General features: G+C 42.9%; 1 protein-coding gene across 2 annotated transcripts; it reads left to right on the top strand.

Annotated features, from left to right (window-relative positions):
- The first annotated feature begins 43 nt into the window (after positions 1-43).
- On the top strand, positions 44-16942 carry LOC109998270 (protein SSUH2 homolog). Of its 2 annotated transcripts, none has more exons than XM_020653055.3 (12): positions 44-201; positions 7699-7794; positions 7894-7978; positions 8562-8691; positions 8834-8894; positions 9153-9277; positions 9354-9416; positions 10412-10491; positions 11855-11947; positions 13005-13110; positions 13441-13548; positions 14363-16942. In XM_020653055.3, exons 1-12 carry the CDS (start codon positions 177-179, stop codon positions 14495-14497), a joined length of 1107 nt encoding a protein of 368 aa, XP_020508711.1. In that variant the 5' UTR covers positions 44-176; the 3' UTR covers positions 14498-16942. The 2 variants fall into 2 exon arrangements, with proteins under 2 accessions (XP_020508711.1, XP_020508710.1); XM_020653054.3 differs by lacking the exon at positions 10412-10491 and adding an exon at positions 10559-10665 and having other exon boundaries at positions 46-201.
- Positions 16943-24161: the final 7219 nt, after the last annotated feature.

The following is a 24161-nucleotide window of genomic DNA, read 5'->3' as shown; positions in this document are numbered from 1 at the left end:
GAGCACACAAAAACGTTTATAAGAACTAGTGGTTCAGAACTAGCGTTTAGAGTTTTGCTTTTATTGCGGAAATCCCAACCGGAAGTTTCACTCGATTCGTGCCGTGCCCGTTTGAGTTGTAACACCTTTACACTCAAAGACTTCAGTCACGTCAAACTCCTGAAAGCTGCAGAGAAATGGACGAGAGACCAGACTTTCTTGGTGAGAAATAAGCTTTTTGTTTTAATAACTAAAGAAAACAAACTTTGATCTCGAGTTAAGTTTGTTTTTCTGTCTTCATGTTGGAGATGTTGTTGCTCTCCTTCAGGAACATTACACCCTCCGTGCTGTCCGGAGGGACTCAGGCAGGGGCTCGTCTGTTCTGCTTTACGTTTCTTTACTTGATGTGAACTTTAGAAACAAATTGATTCGTTCAGGTTCAGAAGTTTTAAAGTAGTGTGATGCGTTCAAAGACGCTTTCAGACGCGCGTTATTTACTTGTTAACACTGCTTCATCACTTTGCACGCTGTTGCATTCAGGGTCTCATGTTACCAAAGATTCCATTATTTGTGGTGTTTCTTAAAGTCTGTGCTAAGTTCAGTGCTCTGCAGATAAGACTTTATGACTTTATTGAGGAGGTTGCCTGCATCATTAAATGTTAATGTAAGTTGCACTATGGTTTTATTATGGAGTATATTCTACGGAAGATGATTAGGGACACACAAAAAAAAAAAAGTCAGAATCCTAAATCTGAAAAAAAAAAAAAAAAAGTCAGAAATTCTTTAACCTCAGAATGAGCAAAACACTGATGGACTGCGGTGCGCACAGAGTAGGTACTGGGTATTTCCCACAACCCCACGATGCGATACATATGGCGATATAAAATGATTCAAGTTAATGACCATGTCCTCACAGAGCTCACTACAACAGCTGATCTTTATTGTTGAGGAAAACATCAAAGGAATATTTAAGATCCTACAACTTAAAACACTTTAATTCCGCTCCTCAGAGATCCTAGAAGTACATTAAAATATTTTAATCCCAGAGCTATGACTAAGGTGTTATTGTGAGCTGCACCATCGCTCTATTGTCTTTAAAAACCGTCATCACAGATTTGCAGCCGTATCCATTCTGTAACATCTGCATCGACTTGTATTTGTAAGGAGCACATGACCATATATTGAAACATGGATTTTTTTGCACATGACCATATATTGAAACATGGATTTTTTTAGCACAGCCCTAACACAGAGTATGTGGACCCTCAGCAAACACTTACTGGCGCCGTGTTTGCTGAGGGTCCAAGAACGCTCCTTCAGGACGTTTTGGTCATTTCTTTCTAACGGGTGATCTCGTGTTAAGTGGTGGAAAAGGTTTGTGGTGTCGCCCGTTTAAACCTCTCACGTCTTCTGGTTGTAGTTAAAGGTTTAAATCTATCAAACGTTTGACGTCCTGATGATTATCGTTATTATCGTTTTGTCACCTCGGCCTGACTGTGCGTCTAATCTGAGGGTCAGAAAAGAAGCAGAGAGAGAGGAAGTTTGTGTGTGTGCTGCCAGGCTGAGAGCGGGAGGACGAGGTGTTTGTGTTAGTGAAGCAGAGCGACAGAGAGAGCACGAGCTGATGTGACACCCAGCTTCTCTTTAATGTCAAACACTGAAGTCAAATTTGACCTTCATTTTTATACTTATTTTCCAACGTTTGAGAGACTGTATGGTCAGGAAAATTTGCTCTGAAGTCATGGAAATGTACTGACAAAACTATGAACTCTGAATCGGTTTGAAATATTGGGTGGTGAATAATGAACATGTTAAAAGAGTGATAGTTGCAGCTGAAGTTCTCTGTCGGTTTCACAGGTTATTCTCGTGTCTTGTGTTTAAAGTCGGCCCTCAGTGAACTTGAGAAGGAGAAAGAGAAGAAGTGGAGGAGTGCTGCAGGAGTGTTTTCCAAACGCATTGTCCAGTGAAAGTCGTCAGTAATCAGGCCGGCTTTGTTCTCTTTTTTTTTATAACTCCCCCTCCCTTCTCTCTCTTTTTATTTTCCCCTATCTTAATGAGCCTCTCCCTCCCTCCCTCCCTCCCTCCACCCGGCGGTTCTCACACTCGGTCCATCTCGACGCAGATCTCTTCAGGGAAACACCTTCTCGCTGTTATTTTTAGCCCTCAGCCGGAGTTATTGTGTACAGCGTGGTACAAACACTCTTGACTCTGTTGTATTTTTATCCGCCTGGCATAAAAAAGCTAAAATGACGAATGAAAACCTCCCAGGGGAGCCGCTGTTGTTGGGGTGAAAGTGTTTGTTTCGGTTAAACCATGACGCACTCGGTGCCTCAGAAGCGTCCCGGTCAAGGTGCTATTGTGTGTCGTTATGTGATATTACATTGTTGTGTAAAAGCATTCGATTCTGTGGTATGTGGAGCTGCTCATGTTGCTGCCAAGCTGCAGTTAGAGAGGTCAAAGCGTGACATCAGTTTGATATTTTAGTAACTCACGATAAACCCCCAAAACAGTGTGGCACTCCTGTTGGTCTTCACGGTGAAAAGTTGCATCAGTCAGTCAGCTTATACTGAAAACTCTTTGAAAGTTTTCTGTCTTTTAAGCTTTTAAATTTGAACTCTGTTTGGCTCATCCTGCAGAGCTCGAAAATGAAGCTGCTGATGCTGAAGTGCAAAATCTTGCAGTTCCTCAAGTGTCCACTAGAGGCTGGCTGCAGGAGCACAGGAAGTCACATACACACCCATTCAAAACAACAGAGATGAACATGTTTACAGCCTGGTTCAAAAAAGCAAATAGGTGTGATTTAGTAATCGTCCTCATGGGCACACTCTGTACGGGGGGGGAATGTTTTTTAGATTTTATGAACGATACGTGTGGTCCGTAGTCGGGCTTAGACTTCCAGCATGGCCGCTGCTGCCCATGAGCCTCAGGAGCCCGCTGTCGTAACCAACGGGGGAGGTCACTCATGCTTCATCCGTTAATATTTACAGTCTATGGTCAACACCCGCAGGCTGTGTTTTCAGAGAATAATACCAGATATATATGTGCTATAAAACCTTCTAAACACATCAACAAACACACATAAGGACAAAGTTCTGAACCGTCAAAACTTAGTGTTTTATTCTGAAAATAAACCGGATGTTTTATCGTTGTTTAGGTGTCTGACTTCCTGTCCCGCTCGATCCGCTCTGTGGTAAATTGATGCGTCGTTCTCCGGCATTCGGCTAAAATAAAAGCCTTGTGTATCTGCTGCTGCTGCTGTGGAGGAGGAGCATTAACCATCGTTTCACACTCAGGTAGCTCGTGGTCAGACTCCCTGTGATGGTTATGACATCATGGCTGATACTCAAAACCACTATGGAGAAAATAAACGGGATTTTTAGAGAATCAGAATCAGATTTATTGGGCAGGTGTGCTCACACACACAAGGAATTTAACTTCGGTGAACTGTGCTCTCTTACGTACAGGTACAACATTAAATATCAACAATAAACAGAATGAGCTGTTTGATAAAATGGATGTCAGAGCACAGCGGAGCGTTCATCCCATCATGTCTGAAAGAAACATTTAACTCTTTTTAGTCTCTGACAGATCGTCCAACCTGGTACAGAACCAGTTCAGCACATAAACCTGTCAGAAAGAAAAAGTGTTCTTTAAACTTATAAACCAAAATAAACAAACAACACACAGAAAACAAACATTAATACCCGTGTATTAGGTTGATTATCCTGTCAGTGTGGGCCTTAACCTCTGAGTGGATGATCTATTTATACACAGTGTGTGGGTGGGGAAGTATTTGAATAGCATTATGTAGTTATTGCAGTTGTCTTACAGACAAAAGGAGGGGTGGGGTCTCTACTGTCAGAATGCAGATAAGCCGAAAATTAATGTAGCTTACAGGGAAACCATGGAAACGCCTCTCAGAGCTTCTACTGGGTTCAACACAGACTGTCACATGTTCTGGACCAATGAGGGAGAACTAAACTTAAATCCAAGCTGTTGGAGGAATGTGGAATAGGTGGCTGTAGTTTGTGATGCGACTAAACAAAGAGGCAAAGTCTGAAGGTATGTGTTGGATTAATGGAGGATCGCGCAGGCCTTATGTTGGTATACTAGACTGGAGAGAGGGGCAAAATAAGTCCTGAGTCAGCCGTCGTGACAGCAGTTATTTGATATAAAGAGAAGACAAGTCCCTACCTGAGAGATCTACTCCCCCGTTAAGCCTTTAGAGGCCTGATCCATTTACAGAAGTGGAGTGAATTAATCTGGGCAGAAGGCCTAAAGAAACACAGATGTGCACATACAGGATGTGGCTGTGAATGGTGTGGTTATTGCACTTTGTCCTTGTCTATATGGACAGTGGGAGGGGTCTTCATGGGCTGTGAGTTTGTTGAAATATGATGTTGGAACAGACTTGAAAAGATAATTGAATGCTTACGTATGAAAAATGGAGTAATGAGTGTGAAAGTGATACTGAGCATGTTTTTAGCGGTGTTTGTGCGAGCTGTGGCGTCTGAAGCCTCGTCTGTTACATCAGGCTGAAACCAGTTTCCTGACAGGCTCCTCTAAAGAGTGCATCCTCCCTTCCTGCAGCACTGACACACACACACACACACACACACACACACACACACACACACACACACACACTGTCCCGACCATCCTCAGCATGCTGCAGAGACGCTGTATGAGCTCTTTACACGTTTAGTGCATCCAAAGTGATTGACTGACGAAAGTTAGGAAATGAATTCAACTTCAGAATGAGATTTCTGGAGATTAATCTGCTCTTCACTCCAGCTCCGCTCTTGCATCTCATGTCTATAGCATCGACTGCATAAAACATGGACGTAAGCTTAGTGATGTCACCCGTTGGTGTCTGAAGAAGCCCAGTGATGGCGGTCGCCATATTGGAAATGTTTATCAATCCCAACTTTTTTTTTTTTTTAGATTTATTTTTGGGCTTTCCGTGCCTTTAATGCAGAGAGAGGACAGTGGATAGAGTCTGAAACCAGAGAGAGAGGACAGTGGATAGAGTCTGAAACCAGAGAGAGAGAGAGGACAGTGGATAGAGTCTGAAACCAGAGAGAGAGAGGACAGTGGATAGAGTCTGAAACCAGAGAGAGAGAGGACAGTGGATAGAGTCAGAAACCAGAGAGAGAGAGGACAGTGGATAGAGTCAGAAACCAGAGAGAGAGAGAGGACAGTGGATAGAGTCTGAAACCAGAGAGAGAGAGAGGACAGTGGATAGAGTCAGAAACCAGAGAGAGAGGACAGTGGATAGAGTCAGAAACCAGAGAGAGAGAGAGGACAGTGGATAGAGTCTGAAACCAGAGAGAGAGAGAGGACAGTGGATAGAGTCTGAAACCAGAGAGAGAGGACAGTGGATAGAGTCTGAAACCAGAGAGAGAGAGAGGACAGTGGATAGAGTCAGAAACCAGAGAGAGAGGACAGTGGATAGAGTCAGAAACCAGAGAGAGAGAGGACAGTGGATAGAGTCTGAAACCAGAGAGAGAGAGAGGACAGTGGATAGAGTCTGAAACCAGAGAGAGAGGACAGTGGATAGAGTCAGAAACCAGAGAGAGAGAGGACAGTGGATAGAGTCTGAAACCAGAGAGAGAGAGAGGACAGTGGATAGAGTCAGAAACCAGAGAGAGAGGACAGTGGATAGAGTCTGAAACCAGAGAGAGAGAGAGGACAGTGGATAGAGTCTGAAACCAGAGAGAGAGGACAGTGGATAGAGTCAGAAACCAGAGAGAGAGAGGACAGTGGATAGAGTCTGAAACCAGAGAGAGAGAGGACAGTGGATAGAGTCAGAAACCAGAGAGAGAGAGGACAGTGGATAGAGTCTGAAACCAGAGAGAGAGAGAGGACAGTGGATAGAGTCTGAAACCAGGGAGAGAGAGAGAGAGGACAGTGGATAGAGTCTGAAACCAGAGAGAGAGGACAGTGGATAGAGTCTGAAACCAGGGAGAGAGAGAGAGAGGACAGTGGATAGAGTCTGAAACCAGAGAGAGAGAGGACAGTGGATAGAGTCTGAAACCAGAGAGAGAGAGAGGACAGTGGATAGAGTCTGAAACCAGGGAGAGAGAGAGAGAGGACAGTGGATAGAGTCTGAAACCAGAGAGAGAGGACAGTGGATAGAGTCTGAAACCAGGGAGAGAGAGAGAGAGGACAGTGGATAGAGTCTGAAACCAGAGAGAGAGAGGACAGTGGATAGAGTCTGAAACCAGAGAGAGAGAGGACAGTGGATAGAGTCTGAAACCAGAGAGAGAGAGGACAGTGGATAGAGTCAGAAACCAGAGAGAGAGAGAGAGGACAGTGGATAGAGTCAGAAACCAGAGAGAGAGAGAGAGGACAGTGGATAGAGTCAGAAACCAGAGAGAGAGAGGACAGTGGATAGAGTCTGAAACCAGAGAGAGAGAGGACAGTGGATAGAGTCAGAAACCAGGGAGAGAGAGGACAGTGGATAGAGTCTGAAACCAGAGAGAGAGAGGACAGTGGATAGAGTCAGAAACCAGAGAGAGAGAGGACAGTGGATAGAGTCAGAAACCAGAGAGAGAGAGGACAGTGGATAGAGTCTGAAACCAGGGAGAGAGAGGACAGTGGATAGAGTCTGAAACCAGAGAGAGAGAGGACAGTGGATAGAGTCAGAAACCAGAGAGAGAGAGGACAGTGGATAGAGTCTGAAACCAGAGAGAGAGAGGACAGTGGATAGAGTCTGAAACCAGAGAGAGAGAGGACAGTGGATAGAGTCAGAAACCAGAGAGAGAGAGAGGACAGTGGATAGAGTCAGAAACCAGAGAGAGAGAGAGGACAGTGGATAGAGTCTGAAACCAGAGAGAGAGAGAGGACAGTGGATAGAGTCAGAAACCAGAGAGAGAGAGAGGACAGTGGATAGAGTCTGAAACCAGAGAGAGAGAGAGGACAGTGGATAGAGTCAGAAACCAGAGAGAGAGAGAGGACAGTGGATAGAGTCAGAAACCAGGGAGAGAGAGAGGACAGTGGATAGAGTCAGAAACCAGAGAGAGAGAGAGAGGACAGTGGATAGAGTCAGAAACCAGAGAGAGAGAGAGAGGACAGTGGATAGAGTCTGAAACCAGAGAGAGAGAGAGGACAGTGGATAGAGTCTGAAACCAGGGAGAGAGAGAGGACAGTGGATAGAGTCTGAAACCAGGGAGAGAGAACGGGGAATGAGATGCGGGAAGAGGCCACAGGTGGAAGCGAACCCGGGCCTACCGCTCGAGACGAGAGTCTCAATACATGGGACGCGCGCACTAACCAATCAATCCAACTTTTAATCAATCTAAAAAAAATACAAACAGCTGGAGTTCAGGCGAGGCTAAAGCTTCCTTGCAAACAGCTACAACACGCCTGCCTGTCACTCAAATCAGCCACACCCCAAAATATGTAAATGTCGGAATAACTCTCCGGATTGATGTAATTAAAACAGATGAGTTATAAAAACATTGAACACCCTTACAGTGTGTTGAGTTATTAATGAGTTATTGTTACTAATTTAGTGTTTGGACCAGGCTGTAAACACATTTATTTCTGGGCATTTTAATGAGAGCTGATAGAGAATCCTCAGATTTTTCAGCAGGCTTCAAGTGGACACTTGAGGAACTGCAGTTTATTGCACTTCTGCACTGGCTTCACTTTTCAACAGTGTTTTTGATTTCAATGGGATGAAGTAACGTCCTCCTCTTAACGCCACCCCTCCAGGTTCATGTGATCCTACCATACCAGAGGAGGGACCGTCAGCGCCCCCACCTGGCTGGTTGGACGATGTACATGGATACCAGGGCCACAAAGGAGGAGGTGAGACTCTCCTTCCCCCTCGTGTCTTGTTCTGAACATCTGAAATGATTTACCCCCAAACTTCATCTCCTGTTTTTCTGTGTTTCTGTGTATGAGCAGAGAATGATAACCCGTTGTATCCTCCTCCACCTGCGTATAACCCCACGCCTGAACTGGACAGGAACACGTCTGTGCCCAATGTCAGGTAACACTCACATCAGTACTTTATCTTTAACAGACTAATCTGATGATTTTAAACTTGATAATCACGGAAAATGTCTCTGGACACTTTGGTTTCTTCTTGAAGCCACAGAAAAAGATCAGATGAAATAATAGGAGGTAGTGACCGAGACCAAGACATACCCGAGACCAGAGTGCTCCGAGACCGAGTCAAGACCAAGACGAAGGCAGGACAAGACATGCACCATAAATATATTTAAAAAAAAATCCTCATCTTGTGTGCAGAGGGTGTGTCACTCACTTAGACCGTAACCGGGAGAAAAATCTAATTATGAATGAATTGAAGTGATTTGTTCTTTTAGAAAGAGGTGTTTTCCTTCTAATCACAGTAATGGCGAGGACAAATAGCCGATCAGTGGTAATCTTGATTTAAAATCCAGAGTCTGCCCAGTCTCAGACCGAGACAAGACCGGGTCAAAATGCTTTCGATTCTGAGACGAGATGAGGACCTTCAAAAAGTGGTCTCCAGACCAAGACTGTTTTTGAGTCCCACAACACTAAAAGGAGTTTTATACTGAGTGTGTGTGTTTGTGTTTTTCCTCCTCTAGGGTCCCTATAGTGTCAGAGGATGTGGCCAGAGAGGCCTTGCTCAAGTATGTGGAATCAAAATGGAAGTACAGCGCGAAACCTGCCAGAAACCTCACCTTCAAGGAGCTCAAACCCGTCACCGTGTACAGGGTACGAGACAGATCCGTTCACCTGTTCTCTTTCTTTTGTTGAACCAACATCGACAAAGAAAAACATCCACTTTGAGGATTCCTAGTTTGAGGGCTAAGATACTTGATTAACCTTCAACACGTTGTTTTTCTTCTTTCTGCAGTATCGACTGGAGACCTACACCGAGACGAGGACCAGCTCCTGGCAGTTTGAGCACTACAATGGTAAATCACTGCTCACAGCTTCTCTTTTCATGCATGACAGGACTTTAATGCTGCAATGGAAACAGGTGATGACAGAATTACAGGTCAAGAAGAGGAATCAGATCTGTTTGAGAAATGTATTCAATCAAATATTTTGATTTTAAAAATGTAGCCACAGTCACGCTGTCATTCTGTGGAAAACTCTGAGAGAGAAAAAACTGCAAATTGACAAGTTTTTCTGAGACTACAAGGTGGTTATTGTAGTTCTTGTTCTCACAGGACAGCCGGTGGACGGTCCCCAGTACGGGGTGAGTCCTGCACCCTGGGACATTCCTGTAGTGTTACCTGAGAGATTCACTGACAGGGTGGAGCAGCTCCGCGTGCCGCACTCGTCAGTCATCAAGGTAAAACGTTTTCTTCAACAGATACTGTCGTCCCCTTTTATGTGTTTATGTGTTCACTGATGTCTGTGTGTCTCAGGTGTGTCACAAGTGTCACGGCTGTGGAAGGACTCGCTGTGGTAGCTGCTTCGGTAAAGGCCAGGTGAGATGTTGATGAAGTTAATTATTCAGTTCCTTTCACATCACAGACTCATTTCAGACGTGCACATACAAAGCACCTAAAGTGTCTTAATCGTGCTTTAGACAACGTTTATAACATCGACATTTTAAAGGCTTGTTTTTGACTGAAACCTTTTTTTGCTGTTCAGGTTATTATCACTTTAAGGCTGCATGCTGCTTTATTTTCACCATGTTGTGATTCACATCTGGCAAACTGAGGGGCGTCCAAAACGGCCATGTGTGGGGGGGGTCGCCTTAAAAGCGCCTACCTTCTCTGGTCCAAACAAATCCAGAGCATTCAGGAGCAGAATCTAAAGTTAGAAGGAGGACATACTGGCTGCTGCATTGTTGTCAGAGAAGCAGGGAAACGCCCCTCCAATGCCCATAAAAGGGCGTAAAATGGAGGTAGTTCATCGGGGAAGTGACACTCAAAGAGCTGACAGCATTTAAACAATGTATTTTTCTGACTCTCAATCACATAAATGTGCAAAATGAAGGAGAACAAAATAACCTATAATGTTGGGCTTGCATGGCAGCACTCACAACGTGTGCGTAGATTCTGTTCTTTCCTTTGAACACATTCCTGAAAAGAAGAACTTTGAATGTTTGAATCTTCTTGAAAACTGCGAAGGCGGGTTTAGGGAACAAAATTCTTCCTCAGAAAATTTGGAGATTGTTTTCATAATGTAAAAGATGCAACAGTTAAATCTTTGCTTACAGTCAGTTCCCCTTTTTATATGACTATTTATCTTAAGTAGATCATCTCCCTTCTAACAGGAAGTAGAAGCTAAACCCTTGCTACACCCTCAATGTGTCCTTCTGATCTCATACTGTAACTTAAAGGAAGAATGTGCGACATGTTCCACATAAAGAAGCATTTATGCTGGAAAAAGACAAATGCATGGTCGAGTGTGTAAATGTTGCTCCTTATGTTTATTTTTTTTTCTGTTGAACTCAAATCCTCGTCTCATTTTGCAGAAGCGTTGCACTTTCTGTCACGGTCACGGTCACACCAGGAATAGGCGTTGCACCTCCTGTCACGGCAGAGGTCGCAAGAGGTGGGAGTCCGGTCTGCCTTCCTTCTTTTCCTGTCTGTTTCTCTGAATTTCCTTCTTCGTCTTGCAGAGTCGTTGCTCTAGCTGTCATGGCAGCGGTTTCAGAAATAAGCCGGGCAATCACAAGAACTCTGGGAGAACGCGTTGTACTTTCTGTCACGGGAGAGGCCGTAGGAGGTGAGAGGAGACCTGAAGACCTGGACTAAGAGTGTGGTCTGAGAAGTCTGAATAAAGTGACTGATTTTAGTTACAACAACACATTATCTACACACACGTCTACACTTCACCGTTACTAAGTATTTAAAATAAGCTCTGTGGTCACAAAGGTGAATGATACACCTGACAGGTGGACAAGGCCTGATCGGTGGTAGTGATGTTTGCAAAGAATAATTGTGTATCGTCAGCATAAAAAGAATTGTGCAAGTTCTAATCAGAGGATTAGTCATAATAATTTAAATATTTAAGATGTTGTTTACAATATAATATTACGATTACAAAGAAATGTAGACGTTTGGATTTATTAACACAGAAATAATTACGAGAGCAGAGGAATATTTCACAGGTTGAACATAGACGAGGCAGACAAAAATAAACAAAAATAGACTTAATAGCTAATTCTGTTTCACAAAATGTTTCTGTCGTAACCTTTTATCTACCAGAAGCTCCTTACTTTATTTCAAAATAAAAGCACACAGCAAGTAAAGTACTCTCAGCTTGAAACAGTAAAAACCCTTCAAAATAAAAGCCTAACAATGTGTTTTATTGAATGGGAAATAATGGAATTTCAAACATGCGATTAAAAACATGATTCATCGAGATAAAAAGATTTAATCGTTTTTGACAGACCTAGCTTTAAGTCAGACTCTTCCAGTCTCCTTTATTTATATCCCATGTTTAAAAAAGAAAACATTGAAGTTTATCGGTGCTGCCAAAGAAAAGACGCAATTTACAAATCGGTGAGGCGGGAGACATTTTTAATTTGTGAGGTAGCTTGTTGCACAGTTTTTCTGGCAATAGCTGAGAAGGCATTGTGACAGAGGCGTCTCCAGGATATCTGGGCCCCATGAAGTAGACCCTGTGGTAATGCAATAACTACGCCTCTGTTACACTAACGACCTGGCAGAGCTTTAAATTAAACGCTGTCCAATGATGTGCTGCCTTTCACTGTTTTAAGGACGCAGTGGTTGTGATGCATTCTCTCGCTCACTAACATTCAGGGACCCCTCCTGTATGCATGGACGCACATGTATATTCTTAATATTTCTACACTGTCTGGTTTGCATGAATTGCTCTTCTCTTGCATGTTGTATGTCTGTGTTAATATGAGAGCAGGCTGCAGAGATTTGAGTCTTTGTCACTCTTTCAGGTGTATTTCCTGTCAGGGCCACGGCTTCAAGACCTGCACTGTTTGTCACGGCAGCCAAAACCTGCTGCACTTCATCCTGCTCACAGTGACATGGTATGTTTAAGCCATGCACACACACACACACACACACACACACACACACACACACACACACACACACACACACACACACACACACACACTTGACATCCTTCCCATGCATATTTATCTTATGTGTTTATTTTGACAGGGACAGTGACTTAGCCACTTCACTGTACTAGAGTTAGCTATGGGCAGCTAACTTACATCCTGGGCAGGAGACAGAACCACTAAAAACTACACAACAATACACAACCAATAAACAGAGAAACTCACAAATGATGTAAAACACAACCCTCCAACTGGACCCCTCGTCCTCCTGGGCTCACGCTCCCTGTAGTGGCTTGATCTTGCTTATCAAAGAGTTTGAGCCACTGAGGGGCTGATAGCCTGCCGTACTTCACTGACGCGTACATACTGAACACACAAATGGCTCTAACACCCCCTACAGGACGTAGTGTGTTACTGCTCATACCTACACTGCAAGCTAACGCACGCTAGCTCAAGCTAATCACCAGTGTTTGTCACCTTCCTGTCCAACAGGAAGTAGACCAACTCCACGTCCACGGGTAAAAGACAACACAAGGTTCACCCTCGTTTTAGAACGATCTTTATCCACTTGGTGTTTCTCCTCACTCTCATTATATTTTCTCTTCTTTGCTGCTACGTCCACGTCCGTCATATTCACCGCTTTGAATCTCGTCCAATCACTGAATTGTATTCACTCCTAAACTCACCTGCTGCGCTGTCATTGGCTGGAGGAAACACACCAGCTCCGCCCAGAAACGTCCCGAGTCAACCGTCACAAAGCAGAACAGTAAAATCCAGTCAGAGGACAGAGTCTCTGCAGACACAGTCACCAGCACACATGTACGGAGGCCCAGAAGGGACAATGGAGCAGCTTCACTTTAGTCTGTATTTTAGTTTTGAGGAAAAATCAGCTGACTGTACCTTTAACACCTACACCATACATGACCACTTTACAACAGCTTCAGGTTCCTCCACAATGGCATAAACCTTACATTATCCACACCTACTCCTGTCTGATTTCTTAATGTGTGTTTGTCTGCAGGAAGAACAACGTTGAGGATTTCATTCCGGACCGTCAGCCCGACTTTCCAGACAAGAAGTTTGAGGGGGTGACGGGAGATCCTTTCTTTGTGGATGAAAACGTTCTGGTGAGGACGAACACTACTTTTTTTTAGGATGCAAACATGTGAGAGGAAATATTTCAGTGATCATAGTTAGAACTGAAGAATCCAGTCTTTGAGTCCTCCCTGACTCTGAGAGTACGAGTATCATTTCTTTTCAAATCTTCTGATGTGTTGATTGATGTCTTTTGTTCTCTGTGTGAAACGACGATGCTGCTGTTTAGTCAGAACTCTCTTCTTGAAGAGTTCTTGTATCTCAACGAGAAGAACCTCCTGGTAATATAAAGGGTCCGACCTCGGCTCTTTGCTGCAGAGTGTTCCTGATGAAACTGGGTGTCTTCTCTCTTCGTCCTGCAGGTGTATCCTATCCAGGGCTTCCCCGATGACGAGATCTGTGCTGTTTCTAGAACCATGATAAACCAACATCTCAATAAATTCAGCTCCACCAGCCGCATCCTGCAGCAGGTACCAACAAAACACAAGACGTGTTCTTTAAAACAAAAGATTATTTGTAACTGAGACATACGGTTTAATGAACTCCACACTGAGTGCTTCAACAGACGCTCCATGTTCAGACATTTTTTCCCTCTCTCCAGCTGTCCTGTCAATAAGGGCAAATGGTTAAATTTGGTAAATGGACTTAAGATATCCTTTACCCCACAAGGGGAAATTCAATTTTTACACTTTGCCTCACACACATGCGCAAACAGGATCCTCTGGACATGCACTAATTAGAGATGTCAGAGTGAGGGGGGCTGCACACAGCGAGCGCTCCTGGTTTGTGGGGGGGTTGGTGACTTGCTCAAGGGCACCTCGGCGATGCTCAGGAAGTGAAATGGCATCACCTCCAGGTACCAGACCAACTTCCAGACTTGATCCGCACCGGGACTTGAAGCAGTGACCCTTCGGCTGAGCTACTGCCGCCCGCCCCCACTTGAGCTTGTATATTTCTTTTCTAGTCTTCTGACTTCTTAAATCGCTTTCACGCCGCAGGTCACTCGTACACATTCACACACTGATGGTAGAGGCCGCTGAGTGAAGAGTCCATCAGTATTAACTAGTAGTTAGTTGCAGGAGCTGGGGATCGAACCCCCGACCAAACTGTTGAGAGATGACCGACTCTACCACTGAGCCACAGTCGCAAAGAAAAGGCCGAATGAACCTGTTGTATGATATGAAATATGTGTGATTGTGTTTTTCTCCCTGAATAGAATTGTAAACATGAACTGTGTGATAATAATATTAATGTCATGACGTCCTTTTTCTTTTCTGTCCTCAGCGTCAGACCATCGAGATGGTTCCTCTGACTCACGCTTATTACACCTACAGCGGGAAAGACTACAGCTACTTTGTCTACGGGACGGAGAACAAAGTGTTTGCCGCCAAATATCCCACAGCGTGCTCGATTCTATAAACATCACGTGCTTTGTGTGTCCTGTGCTCAGGACGGCACATGTTCAGCTTTGGCCCAGACTGTACCAACACGTAGGCCTCTATACAGGCAGTGTATCACAGAGATGTTGTATTGTGTTAATATTGGACCAGTTTGTTTACAATAGTCCATCAGAATTAACGTCATATATTCACCGGTGTAATCCTCTGAGTCTGCAGACATCAGTGGTTCCGTTGGTACCTTCAAACTGTTCATCCCTTTGAACGAGTAGATATAACGTTTCTTTAACATGAGGGGCTGAAGCTGCAGGTTTTCAGATAATCAGCCGCAGTAGCTCAGTCTTTCGGGACTTGGGTTTGTGCATGTGTATATTTCAGCCTATGAGTGTGTCGCATGACTTAGGCTACAGAGTGTAAAAATGGAATTTCCCCTTGCGGGATCAATAAGAGTAAATCTTAATCATTTCAGATTTTTAATTTCCCATTTCCTGTAAATGACGTGTGGTTACATCACCTGACCACCGACGTAAAACCGGGATATGAGTTTGGGGCAGTTGGGGCCTTTTTACAGCACCCAGGACGTGCCGGTGTTACGGTTTAAATAGTGACCGTGTTAAGTGGTGACTTTCAGCCTGAATGCGTCTGTGGTTGTCGGACGTTATGTGTCCAAATAACGGCCTCTTTGTTTAGTTTTTTATTAAATACATATCTAATAAGTATGTATGACATTATGATGACACAAAAACTGAACATGGAGGTATTTGTTTGGACACTTTCAGTCGTGTTTGTCTGAAAGTCGTCAGTTAACACGGTCACTCTTTTGGCTGTAACACCAGAATGTCACTTTACTGATGTTTAAATGTAGAGGAGACTCTCTCTACCTTACATCGATGTAGGATGAAAGTCTGCAAAAGGATAGACACATTTATATGTGTGTCTGTGTCGATAATGCTGCTGTTTGGGAAGTGAAGGGCAAGAAATTCTTCATCATCAAAGCAGAAGTTAAGAGCTAATTAGCTAACATTTGCTAGTTTACATTAGCTAACAATAGTAGCTGGATCTCTGTCAGCTGTCACTGTTTGTTAGTGTTCTAGGGGAAATATTGTTAGTACAGGAATATCTATATCAAGTGAACACAATGTATTTTTTTAAAGGTTTATTTTTGGGCTTTTTATGCTTTTATTTAGAGACAGGACAGCGGATAGAGTCAGAAATTGGGGCGAGAGAGAGAGTGTGAGGACAGACAAGCAGGAAAGGAGCCACAGGTCGGGTTTGACCCCGGGCCTCCTGCTTGGAGGACTACAGCCTCCGTACATGGGGCATGCGCACTAACCACCAGGCTAACGGGGCCCTGTTAACACAATATTTAATGTGAGCATGAGGAGAGGTCTGTTCTTTCAGCGTCTAACAGAGTTAATCCACAAATTTCCTCTTTGTTTTTCTTTCTCAGATTAAATACTGTAGTAGAAGAAGAATTTGGTGTTGTTTGTCAGAAGTGTGGGACCTCACATGAAACCTATGAATATAAAGTGTGATAGATTTGATACATTTTGTATAAAATTAGGTTTTCATTTTCATTCAAGTGAGCAGATGAATGCCGCCATGATGTTTGACAGGCTCCATGTAATCCAGCAGTATAGAGAATAATCTGCACGTGTGTACTAACCGCTAACGCTACCTCTGCGTCGTCTCGTCAGACTGACGATCGTTACCACATGGTGCTTTGTTTTTACATCCCATTCAGTATCCTGCCAAAGACTGACGGATCATGTTGTTCTGATCTTTCCGAGTTGATTTATAGACGTCTTTAATTTCATATCCAAAGTAGACCCCTTCTAGAGAGGGGGCGTGGTCAGACAGAGCTCATTTACATATTTAAAGGTACAGACACAGAAACAGCCTGTTCTGAGCAGGGCTGAAATAGAGGGGTTTATAGGCATGATCAAATACAGGATCAGAGTGGATTTAGAACAAGAAACTTCACACATGTTTTGAGGAGCTCTGAGACTTATTTAAACTGAAGAGGAGGATATGTCACCTTTAAAGCTACAGACCAAAGTCCAGGATGGCTCTCGATCACTGTTCTCTGCTACAAACTGTATGTGTTTAAACTTCTTTGTTGTTGTGTGTTTTAACGTTCTTATTCTTTACAGCTCAGGACTCTTTGTGCATCAAATCTAAAGTTATGAATACAATCCACCCAGATGCTTGTCTTTTATAATGTTTTTTTGTACGTTTGATATCGTATCAGCTTTTGATTTGAGGCTTTCACCACTTTTGTATTTTATATGTTAAAGAAAAACTAACATTTTATTATAATGAATGTATGGGAGTACCTCTTAAACTAACTCACTCAGACTCTCTGAGGCTCAACGTCTGTTTATCATTTCAAATATTTTATACAACACGTTAAAATCTGACAAATGTAATCAGTAGAAATGTCACCAATAAAGTTGTTGAAAACGTCTCTCATGTTCTCATCCTGCTGTGTCTTCATCCTTCAGAGCATTCATTCTCAAACTGTGGAAAGAGTATATCTCTTTTTTTAAATAAAGATTTACAAATCAAGTGGTTGACAAACAAAGCTGTGATGGCAAGTGGAGGAGGCAAATATGATGCTTACAAAGTTTTTTGCATTTGAGGCTCAAAAACGTGAAATATTAGAAAGTAAAGATCAAGCAGCGCAGCAGGAACTGAAGTCAACGACATATATCCTGAGTTTGATCCAGTTTGGATTCTCTTAGAGTGGCACAGGGAATGAGCGCAGGCCGCAGTGTGTGGTCAATAATAAATAATGTGCATATGAGGTATAAAATGACCTCCTGTGTAAACTGTTGTTAAATAGTCTGACAGTATTTCAATGCTGGTCATAATGGGGGAACCTGGAGAGACAAAATATTTCATGTGGGGGTACTTATGTGAAAAGTTTGAGAGCCACTCTTTTATGAAGTGACTGTTGGATGTTATTACAATCCAGGGCCAACAGAGGGCGCTAGTGTGCTGCACCTGTTTGCCTGAGTGCTCCTCAGGTGAGGTTGTTACTCCGATGAGAGCAGAAGTTTTACCTGCAGTAAAGTAAAGCTCAACTGAAGATGAAGTTCTTTTATTCATGATATTCCAAGACATCACACTCCTTCAGAGACTTTGAAGATCTTTTTTTATTTTATTTTCTGTGTGTACCTCTTGTTGCCACCAGGGGGAGCTGTGGGCTGTTAAACATTGGTTTGCCTTATGGGGCGTTTGCTGGTATTATATTTTGTGTGTGAAAATGGAAACTCATGTTTGTAGAAGGTATCCTTTATTAATCACACACACACACACACACACACACACACCGAGTAGGGCGGGTTTTGGCAACACTGTGCTGTGGGATCTAGCAATGCAGCACATTAGAGAAGCCCCTGACTCAGGCTGTATCCAAATTACCAAGTACCTACTCAATCTGTCAGTAGGCAGTACCTACTATCTGCTGTATACTGTTAGTACCTACTATCTGCTGTATACTGTTAGTACCTACTATCTGCTGTATACTGTTAGTACCTACTATCTGCTGTATACTGTTAGTACCTACTATCTGCTGTATACTGTTTAGTACCTACTATCTGTATACTGTTTAGTACCTACTATCTGCTGTATACTGTTTAGTACCTACTATCTGCTGTTTACTGTTAGTACCTACTATCTGTATACTGTTAGTACCTACTATCTGTATACTGTTTAGTACCTACTATCTGCTGTATACTGTTTAGTACCTACTATCTGCTGTATACTGTTCAGTACCTACTATCTGCTGTATACTGTTAGTACCTACTATCTGCTGTATACTGTTAGTACCTACTATCTGCTGTATACTGTTTAGTACCTACTATCTGCTGTTTACTGTTAGTACCTACTATCTGTATACTGTTAGTACCTACTATCTGCTGTATACTGTTTAGTACCTACTATCTGCTGTTTACTGTTAGTACCTACTATCTGTATACTGTTAGTACCTACTATCTGTATACTGTTAGTACCTACTATCTGTATACTGTTTAGTACCTACTATCTGCTGTTTACTGTTAGTACCTACTATCTGTATACTGTTAGTACCTACTATCTGCTGTATACTGTTAGTACCTACTATCTGTATACTGTTTAGTACCTACTATCTGCTGTATACTGTTAGTACCTACTATCTGTATACTGTTTAGTACCTACTATCTGCTGTATACTGTTTAGTACCTACTATCTGCTGTATACTGTTAGTACCTACTATCTGTATACTGTTTAGTACCTACTATCTGCTGTATACTGTTTAGTACCTACTATCTGCTGTATACTGTTTAGTACCTACTATCTGCTGTATACTGTTAGTACCTACTATCTGCTGCATACTGTTTAGTACCTACTATCTGCTGTATACTGTTTAGTACCTACTATCTGTATACTGTTTAGTACCTACTATCTGCTGTATACTGTTAGTACCTACTATCTGCTGTATACTGTTAGTACCTACTATCTGCTGTATACTGTTACACTATATTGTATACACTACTATTCAGTAGGCAGATATTTGTTCCTACTTCTTCTGATTCATTCATCATTCGTCATTTACGTTTCCAGAACCGGCCGCATTCAACTGTTTTGTTTTTTGTTTAGCTTTATTCAAGAAGAGTAATGCTCATATACAGTCAGGTAAACACAAAACGTAAAAGACAGATGAAATAAGTAAATAACATACAGTACATAAAGAAAAGACAGTAATATACAGAATATAAAGTAAACCAATAAAGACGCATTTAAATAGTGAAATCATTATTTAAAGGTCCCATATTATGCTTCTTCTGGTTTTATATGCCCTTTAGTGTGTTTTCCAAGTGTCCTGTGCATGTTTAGGCACATCTATGTGCAAAAATTCAAAGTCTGCGTAAACACGGCTTCTACTGTGGATATTCGGAAAGGGCCCCTGTCTGCTACAACAGGATGATGTGCTCATACCCTTTTTATTAGTGCTTAAGCTAGGTGGTTGTGTCACCATTTGTTTCAGACAGGGTGCATCAGCTATGGTTACCAGTTCCATATTTAAATGACACCCTTTATCCAGCATCTCTCCAATAGCTTGTAAATAATTATGGTTCGAGCTTGGACATCTACAGTAGCAGCCTAGACTGATTTAATATGAGGCAAGTTCAGTTGAATCCATAATAAATGAGTTTATCAGCATGATGCATTTACTAGGTCGTAGTTTAAGTTTGCACACAAGATGATTATATACTGTTTGCATTTTGCAAAGGGTTGGTAGTTTATTTCGAGCAGTGAAACTAAAGTAAGCTGATATTATTTGTATATCCAATCCAACTTTATTTGTTAAGCACTTTAAAACAACCACAGTTGACCAAAGTGCTGTGCAGAAGAATAAGCAAAGCTGGGGATCGAGAGGTGACGACTCGACCAACTGAGCTACAGCCGCCCCGTTACAACCTCCCCGTTACAACCGCCCCGTTACAACCTCCCCGTTACAACCGCCCCGTTACAACCTCCCCGTTACAACCGCCCCGTTACAGCCGCCCCGTTACAGCCGCCCCGTTACAGCCGCCCCGTTACAGCCTCTACAGCCGCCCCGTTACAGCTTCTACAGCTGCCCCGTTACAGCCGCCCCGTTACAGCCTCCCCGTTACAACCGTCCCGTTACAGCTTCTACAGCTGCCCCGTTACAGCTTCTACAGCCGTCCCGTCATAGCCTCTACAGCCGTCCCGTTACAGCTTCTACAGCTGCCTCTACAGCTGTCCCGTTACAGCTTCTACAGCTGCCCCGTTACAGCCGCCCCGTTACAGCCTCCCTGTTACAACTGCCCTGTTACAGCTTCTACAGCCGCCCCGTTACAGCTGCCCCGTTACAGCTGCCCCGTTACAGCCGCCCCGTTACAGCTGCCCCATTACAGCCTCTACAGCCGCCCCGTTACAGCCGCCCCGTTACAGCCGCTCCGTTACAGCTTCTACAGCCGCCCCGTTACAGCCGCCCCGTTACAGCTTCTACAGCTGTTTCATATATTGAATTTCCTGATGCATTAATGCACATAGTTTATCTCTATTTCAAGAATTGGACATGATACAAAATCCAGCATTTGGTACATTCCCTTTCCGTCAAGATTCTGTCATTTGTACATTTCTTTGGGGGGCTGGTAAAAGTGTTTCACATCTTGTACATTTTTTGATATTTTTTTACTTTGATCTTTCTTCCCAGCCACCATTCATATGTCTTTTCTTCTATGGCTCACCAAATATCCCCAGCTGGTGAAAATACTGGAGCTGTACCTCTCCAGCTTTACAGGAAGAGGGCAGTGTAAGGGACCTAGTGATTCATCTCTCCCTATGAGTCCCCATCACCTGTAGAAAGAAACAAGATATCATATTTAGCCACACAAAAAACAGCTCAAATCCTGAGTTTCATTGAGTCCATGTGGTTCAGTTGTGTTCGGTTCATAAATCCAAAATGCCTCCCTTCTTAAAGGTTGGTTAATCAAATTGCCCCCTCTAGGTTTAGGCCTCACTCTTTCAATGCCAATGAATTGGAGGGTAGTAGCAGACCCAATGGTTTTTCTCCTTGCAGCGCCTAGCAATGGCATAATCCATATTACCATTTCTGATGGCAGCGATTCTTAGTTTTACATTTGGCTTGGTTTGGCCTACATACATCAGGCACCCTGTTGGCCATTTACAACAAAACTCACGTTTTAAAAAGTTCCGATCCTGTTATCACAACAGGTGACCTGCATGAGAGGAGATTTCTTATAAAGACGCAGCAAAACCAAGAGAGCGCCGAATCACATCTGAAGTAAGTAGCTGCACAAAACAGGGAAATATATCATTTGAGGCCTAACAGCAGACACCTCTCTCTCTCTCTCTCTCTCTCTCTCTCTCTCTCTCTCTCTCTCTCTCTCTCTCTCTCTCTCTCACTCACCACTGATGAAGACAAACGTCTTGGCAGATATGTTATGGTGGATTCCCTCCTGTTTGAGCACACAGTAATACTCCCCCCTCTTGGTCACATTAGTTTGAATATTGAGGTCGTATTTTCCTCCTGTGATGGACTGCTGTGTCTCTTCAGCATGAAGGAGGTCTCCAGAACTGTCCTGCCACTCCAATTTAGGTTCTGGAGAAGCACCTCGAACTTCACACTGCAGGAGCGCCCGGTCCTGAGTTTGATGGAGTGTTTCGATGTACGGCTTTGGAGATGCAGCTGTGACCAGAATACAGATAAAGACAGGACAGTTATTACACGCTTCAGAATATTACTACATGTCACTGTGTTTGTTTGTTCCTGTCCTGACTGAACATGTGGGTTAGATTCTGTTTAACAAAGAGAAACACTAAAACACACTGACTGATGAGTGATGATGTCACTGATTTCTACATCCACAGTGTGTGTGCTACAACTCAGTCACTCAGAGGCTGTTAAATATCAACATCTTCAGACTCCTTCACTTCAACACTCTATGATGCATCATCAAGAGAAAACACAATAATAATATCTGAAGCTCAGGTAGTTTCTGTCATCGGTCCAAACATGTTTCTGGTTTCAGAGGAACTTTTTAAAGTTCATTTGGAGACGGATGTAAGAGCAGTGAAACAGTGTGAAGAAGCTGCTGGACTCAGAATAATATCTGATCGATCAGAGGAGACTTTGTGTGTTTGTGTTCAAACTACTGTTGGTAGATGTAGAAATCAGTCACTGGATCTCAAATCATTCTTCTGTGGAGTTCATACTTTAAGGCCTCGTTCAGATAGCAAACCAAAATCTGTTTTAGTCTCATCCAGATTGAGTGTAGACATCAAAGATCTCATCAGTCTGTAAATGATGCTCCACATAATGAAGGATAAATCAGAAAACATTTTATCCACAGAGCTATAATGTGTATTATATTGTCCCTAATATCGTGCAGTGTTTGTATTTACTGTGTAAGGCCTCCTGAAATGAAACTGATCATTTAAAAAACAGATTTATTGTATATTTTACATGATTTCGTTTTTAATAGTGTGTACAGAGCAGGATATTCTTATTGTTTTCCACAGTGTTTATAGCATTTTATTACGTAGTTGATGTACTTGGTGTTGTCAGGTGTGCTCCTTTACGGTCCTCTGTTGAGCGGAGTTTTAATGTTTGTCTTGCGTCACTTTTACATCACGACATCAGCAAATTAATAACTCAATAAATCTGGTGCAGCCATCTTTTTCTTTTTCTTTGTATGAACGATCAATTCTATTACACCTTCCCCTGATAAATAACATTTCAAAATAACGCATCATAAAAACAATACTTTTGTATTTAAATATCGTTTTTCAAATGAAAAAGGTACGGATCCCCTGAGGGCCCAAACAGCAAAAATAAAATGAACCATGTGCGTGAGTGTCTGTTCAATCTGCTCAAACGAGTCATCAGAGGAAACTGACTTTAAACACCTGATGAGTCATTATTAAGCGAGTTACCTGAGAGGGATCTTTATTTCTAAATAATCTTTATTTGTAATAGTTTCTAACAGTGTTCAGAGCTGTAATGGAGAGGTTACAGACGTTTACATAAACTCTGAGTTATCAGCTGATTTAGAATAACACAAAGTCACCTGGATGATATTCAAACCTTTTGTATTCACACCTGAGTGTAAATAATGATGAGTGGGGTGAGACGACGTGTTATATTCTTTTTATTTTGACATTTATTTTTCAGGAAGAGGATTTGGTGTAGTGTTCCTTCGTTTAGAGACATTTTCACCAACATATTTATGATGTGACAGTTGAAACGTTGTTAATACGTTAGTGAATGAATGTGTGAAGAATCTGTTAACACACTTCTCTTCTGCTTTAAAGCAGGAACATGACAGAGGTCCCACAATTTCCCACTTTAATCAAAGTCAAAGTCAACTTTATTGTCAATTTCAAAATATGCCAGACCTACAGTGGAATCGAAATTGCGTTTGTCTCCGTCCAATACGTTTGTGCGTTTGCGTTTGTCTCCGTGCAATACAACCAATAAGGTAAAATAAAATAAGGTAAAATAGATAAAATAAAATGAGGTAAAAATAAGATAAATAATATTTACAGTAATAAATTCTAAATTGTGCAAAAGGTACAAAATGGTAAATAAAATAAATAAAAGAAAAAGTAAACTTGTGCAATGTGCAGTAAACTGATTGTACTTTTGAGATGTTAGCTTCAGAGTTATTAATCCAGAGTTCTTGGTGGCAAACGGGAGGGAGTTTCAACGTCCAGTGTTCGTGGGGGCAGAGGGGAGAGAGTTAAGCTTCATGACAGCTTGGTGGAAGAAGCTGTTTCCCAGTCTGGTGGAGCCGGCCCGCAGGCTGCGGTACCGTCTCCCCTATGGCAGGAGGCTGAAGAGGCTGTGAGGGGTGGCTGGGGTCACGCACAATGCTGGTTGCTTTGCGGGTGAGGCGGGTACCGTAGAGGTGCAGAAGAGAGGGGAGTGGGACACCGATAATCCGTTCAGCAGCCTTCACTGTGCGCTGCAGGGTCTTGCGGTTGGCAGCAGTGCAGCTCCCAAGCCACACAGTGATGCAGCTGGTCAGGATGCTCTCGATGGTGCCTCTGTAGAAGGAGCACATGATGGATGGGGGGGCTCGTGCTCTCTTCAGCTTGCGGAGGAAGTAGAGGCACTGCTGGGACTTCTTGGCCAGTGATGTGGTGTTGGT

This window comes from Labrus bergylta, chromosome 5 (assembly GCF_963930695.1).
Source record: "Labrus bergylta chromosome 5, fLabBer1.1, whole genome shotgun sequence".
Lineage (NCBI taxonomy): Eukaryota > Metazoa > Chordata > Actinopteri > Labriformes > Labridae > Labrus > Labrus bergylta.
Note: the sequence above shows the minus strand (reverse complement) of the source record. Positions and strands in the feature narration are given on the sequence as shown.

Excerpts from the sequence above, each read along its gene's own strand:
- LOC109998270 (XM_020653054.3), top strand. The coding sequence starts at position 177 with ATGGACGAGAGACCAGACTTTCTTG. Across the intron at positions 7,979-8,561 it reads ACGTCTGTGCCCAATGTCAG|GGTCCCTATAGTGTCAGAGG; the intron begins GTAACACTCACA and ends TTCCTCCTCTAG. Across the intron at positions 11,948-13,004 it reads ATCCTGCTCACAGTGACATG|GAAGAACAACGTTGAGGATT; the intron begins GTATGTTTAAGC and ends GTTTGTCTGCAG.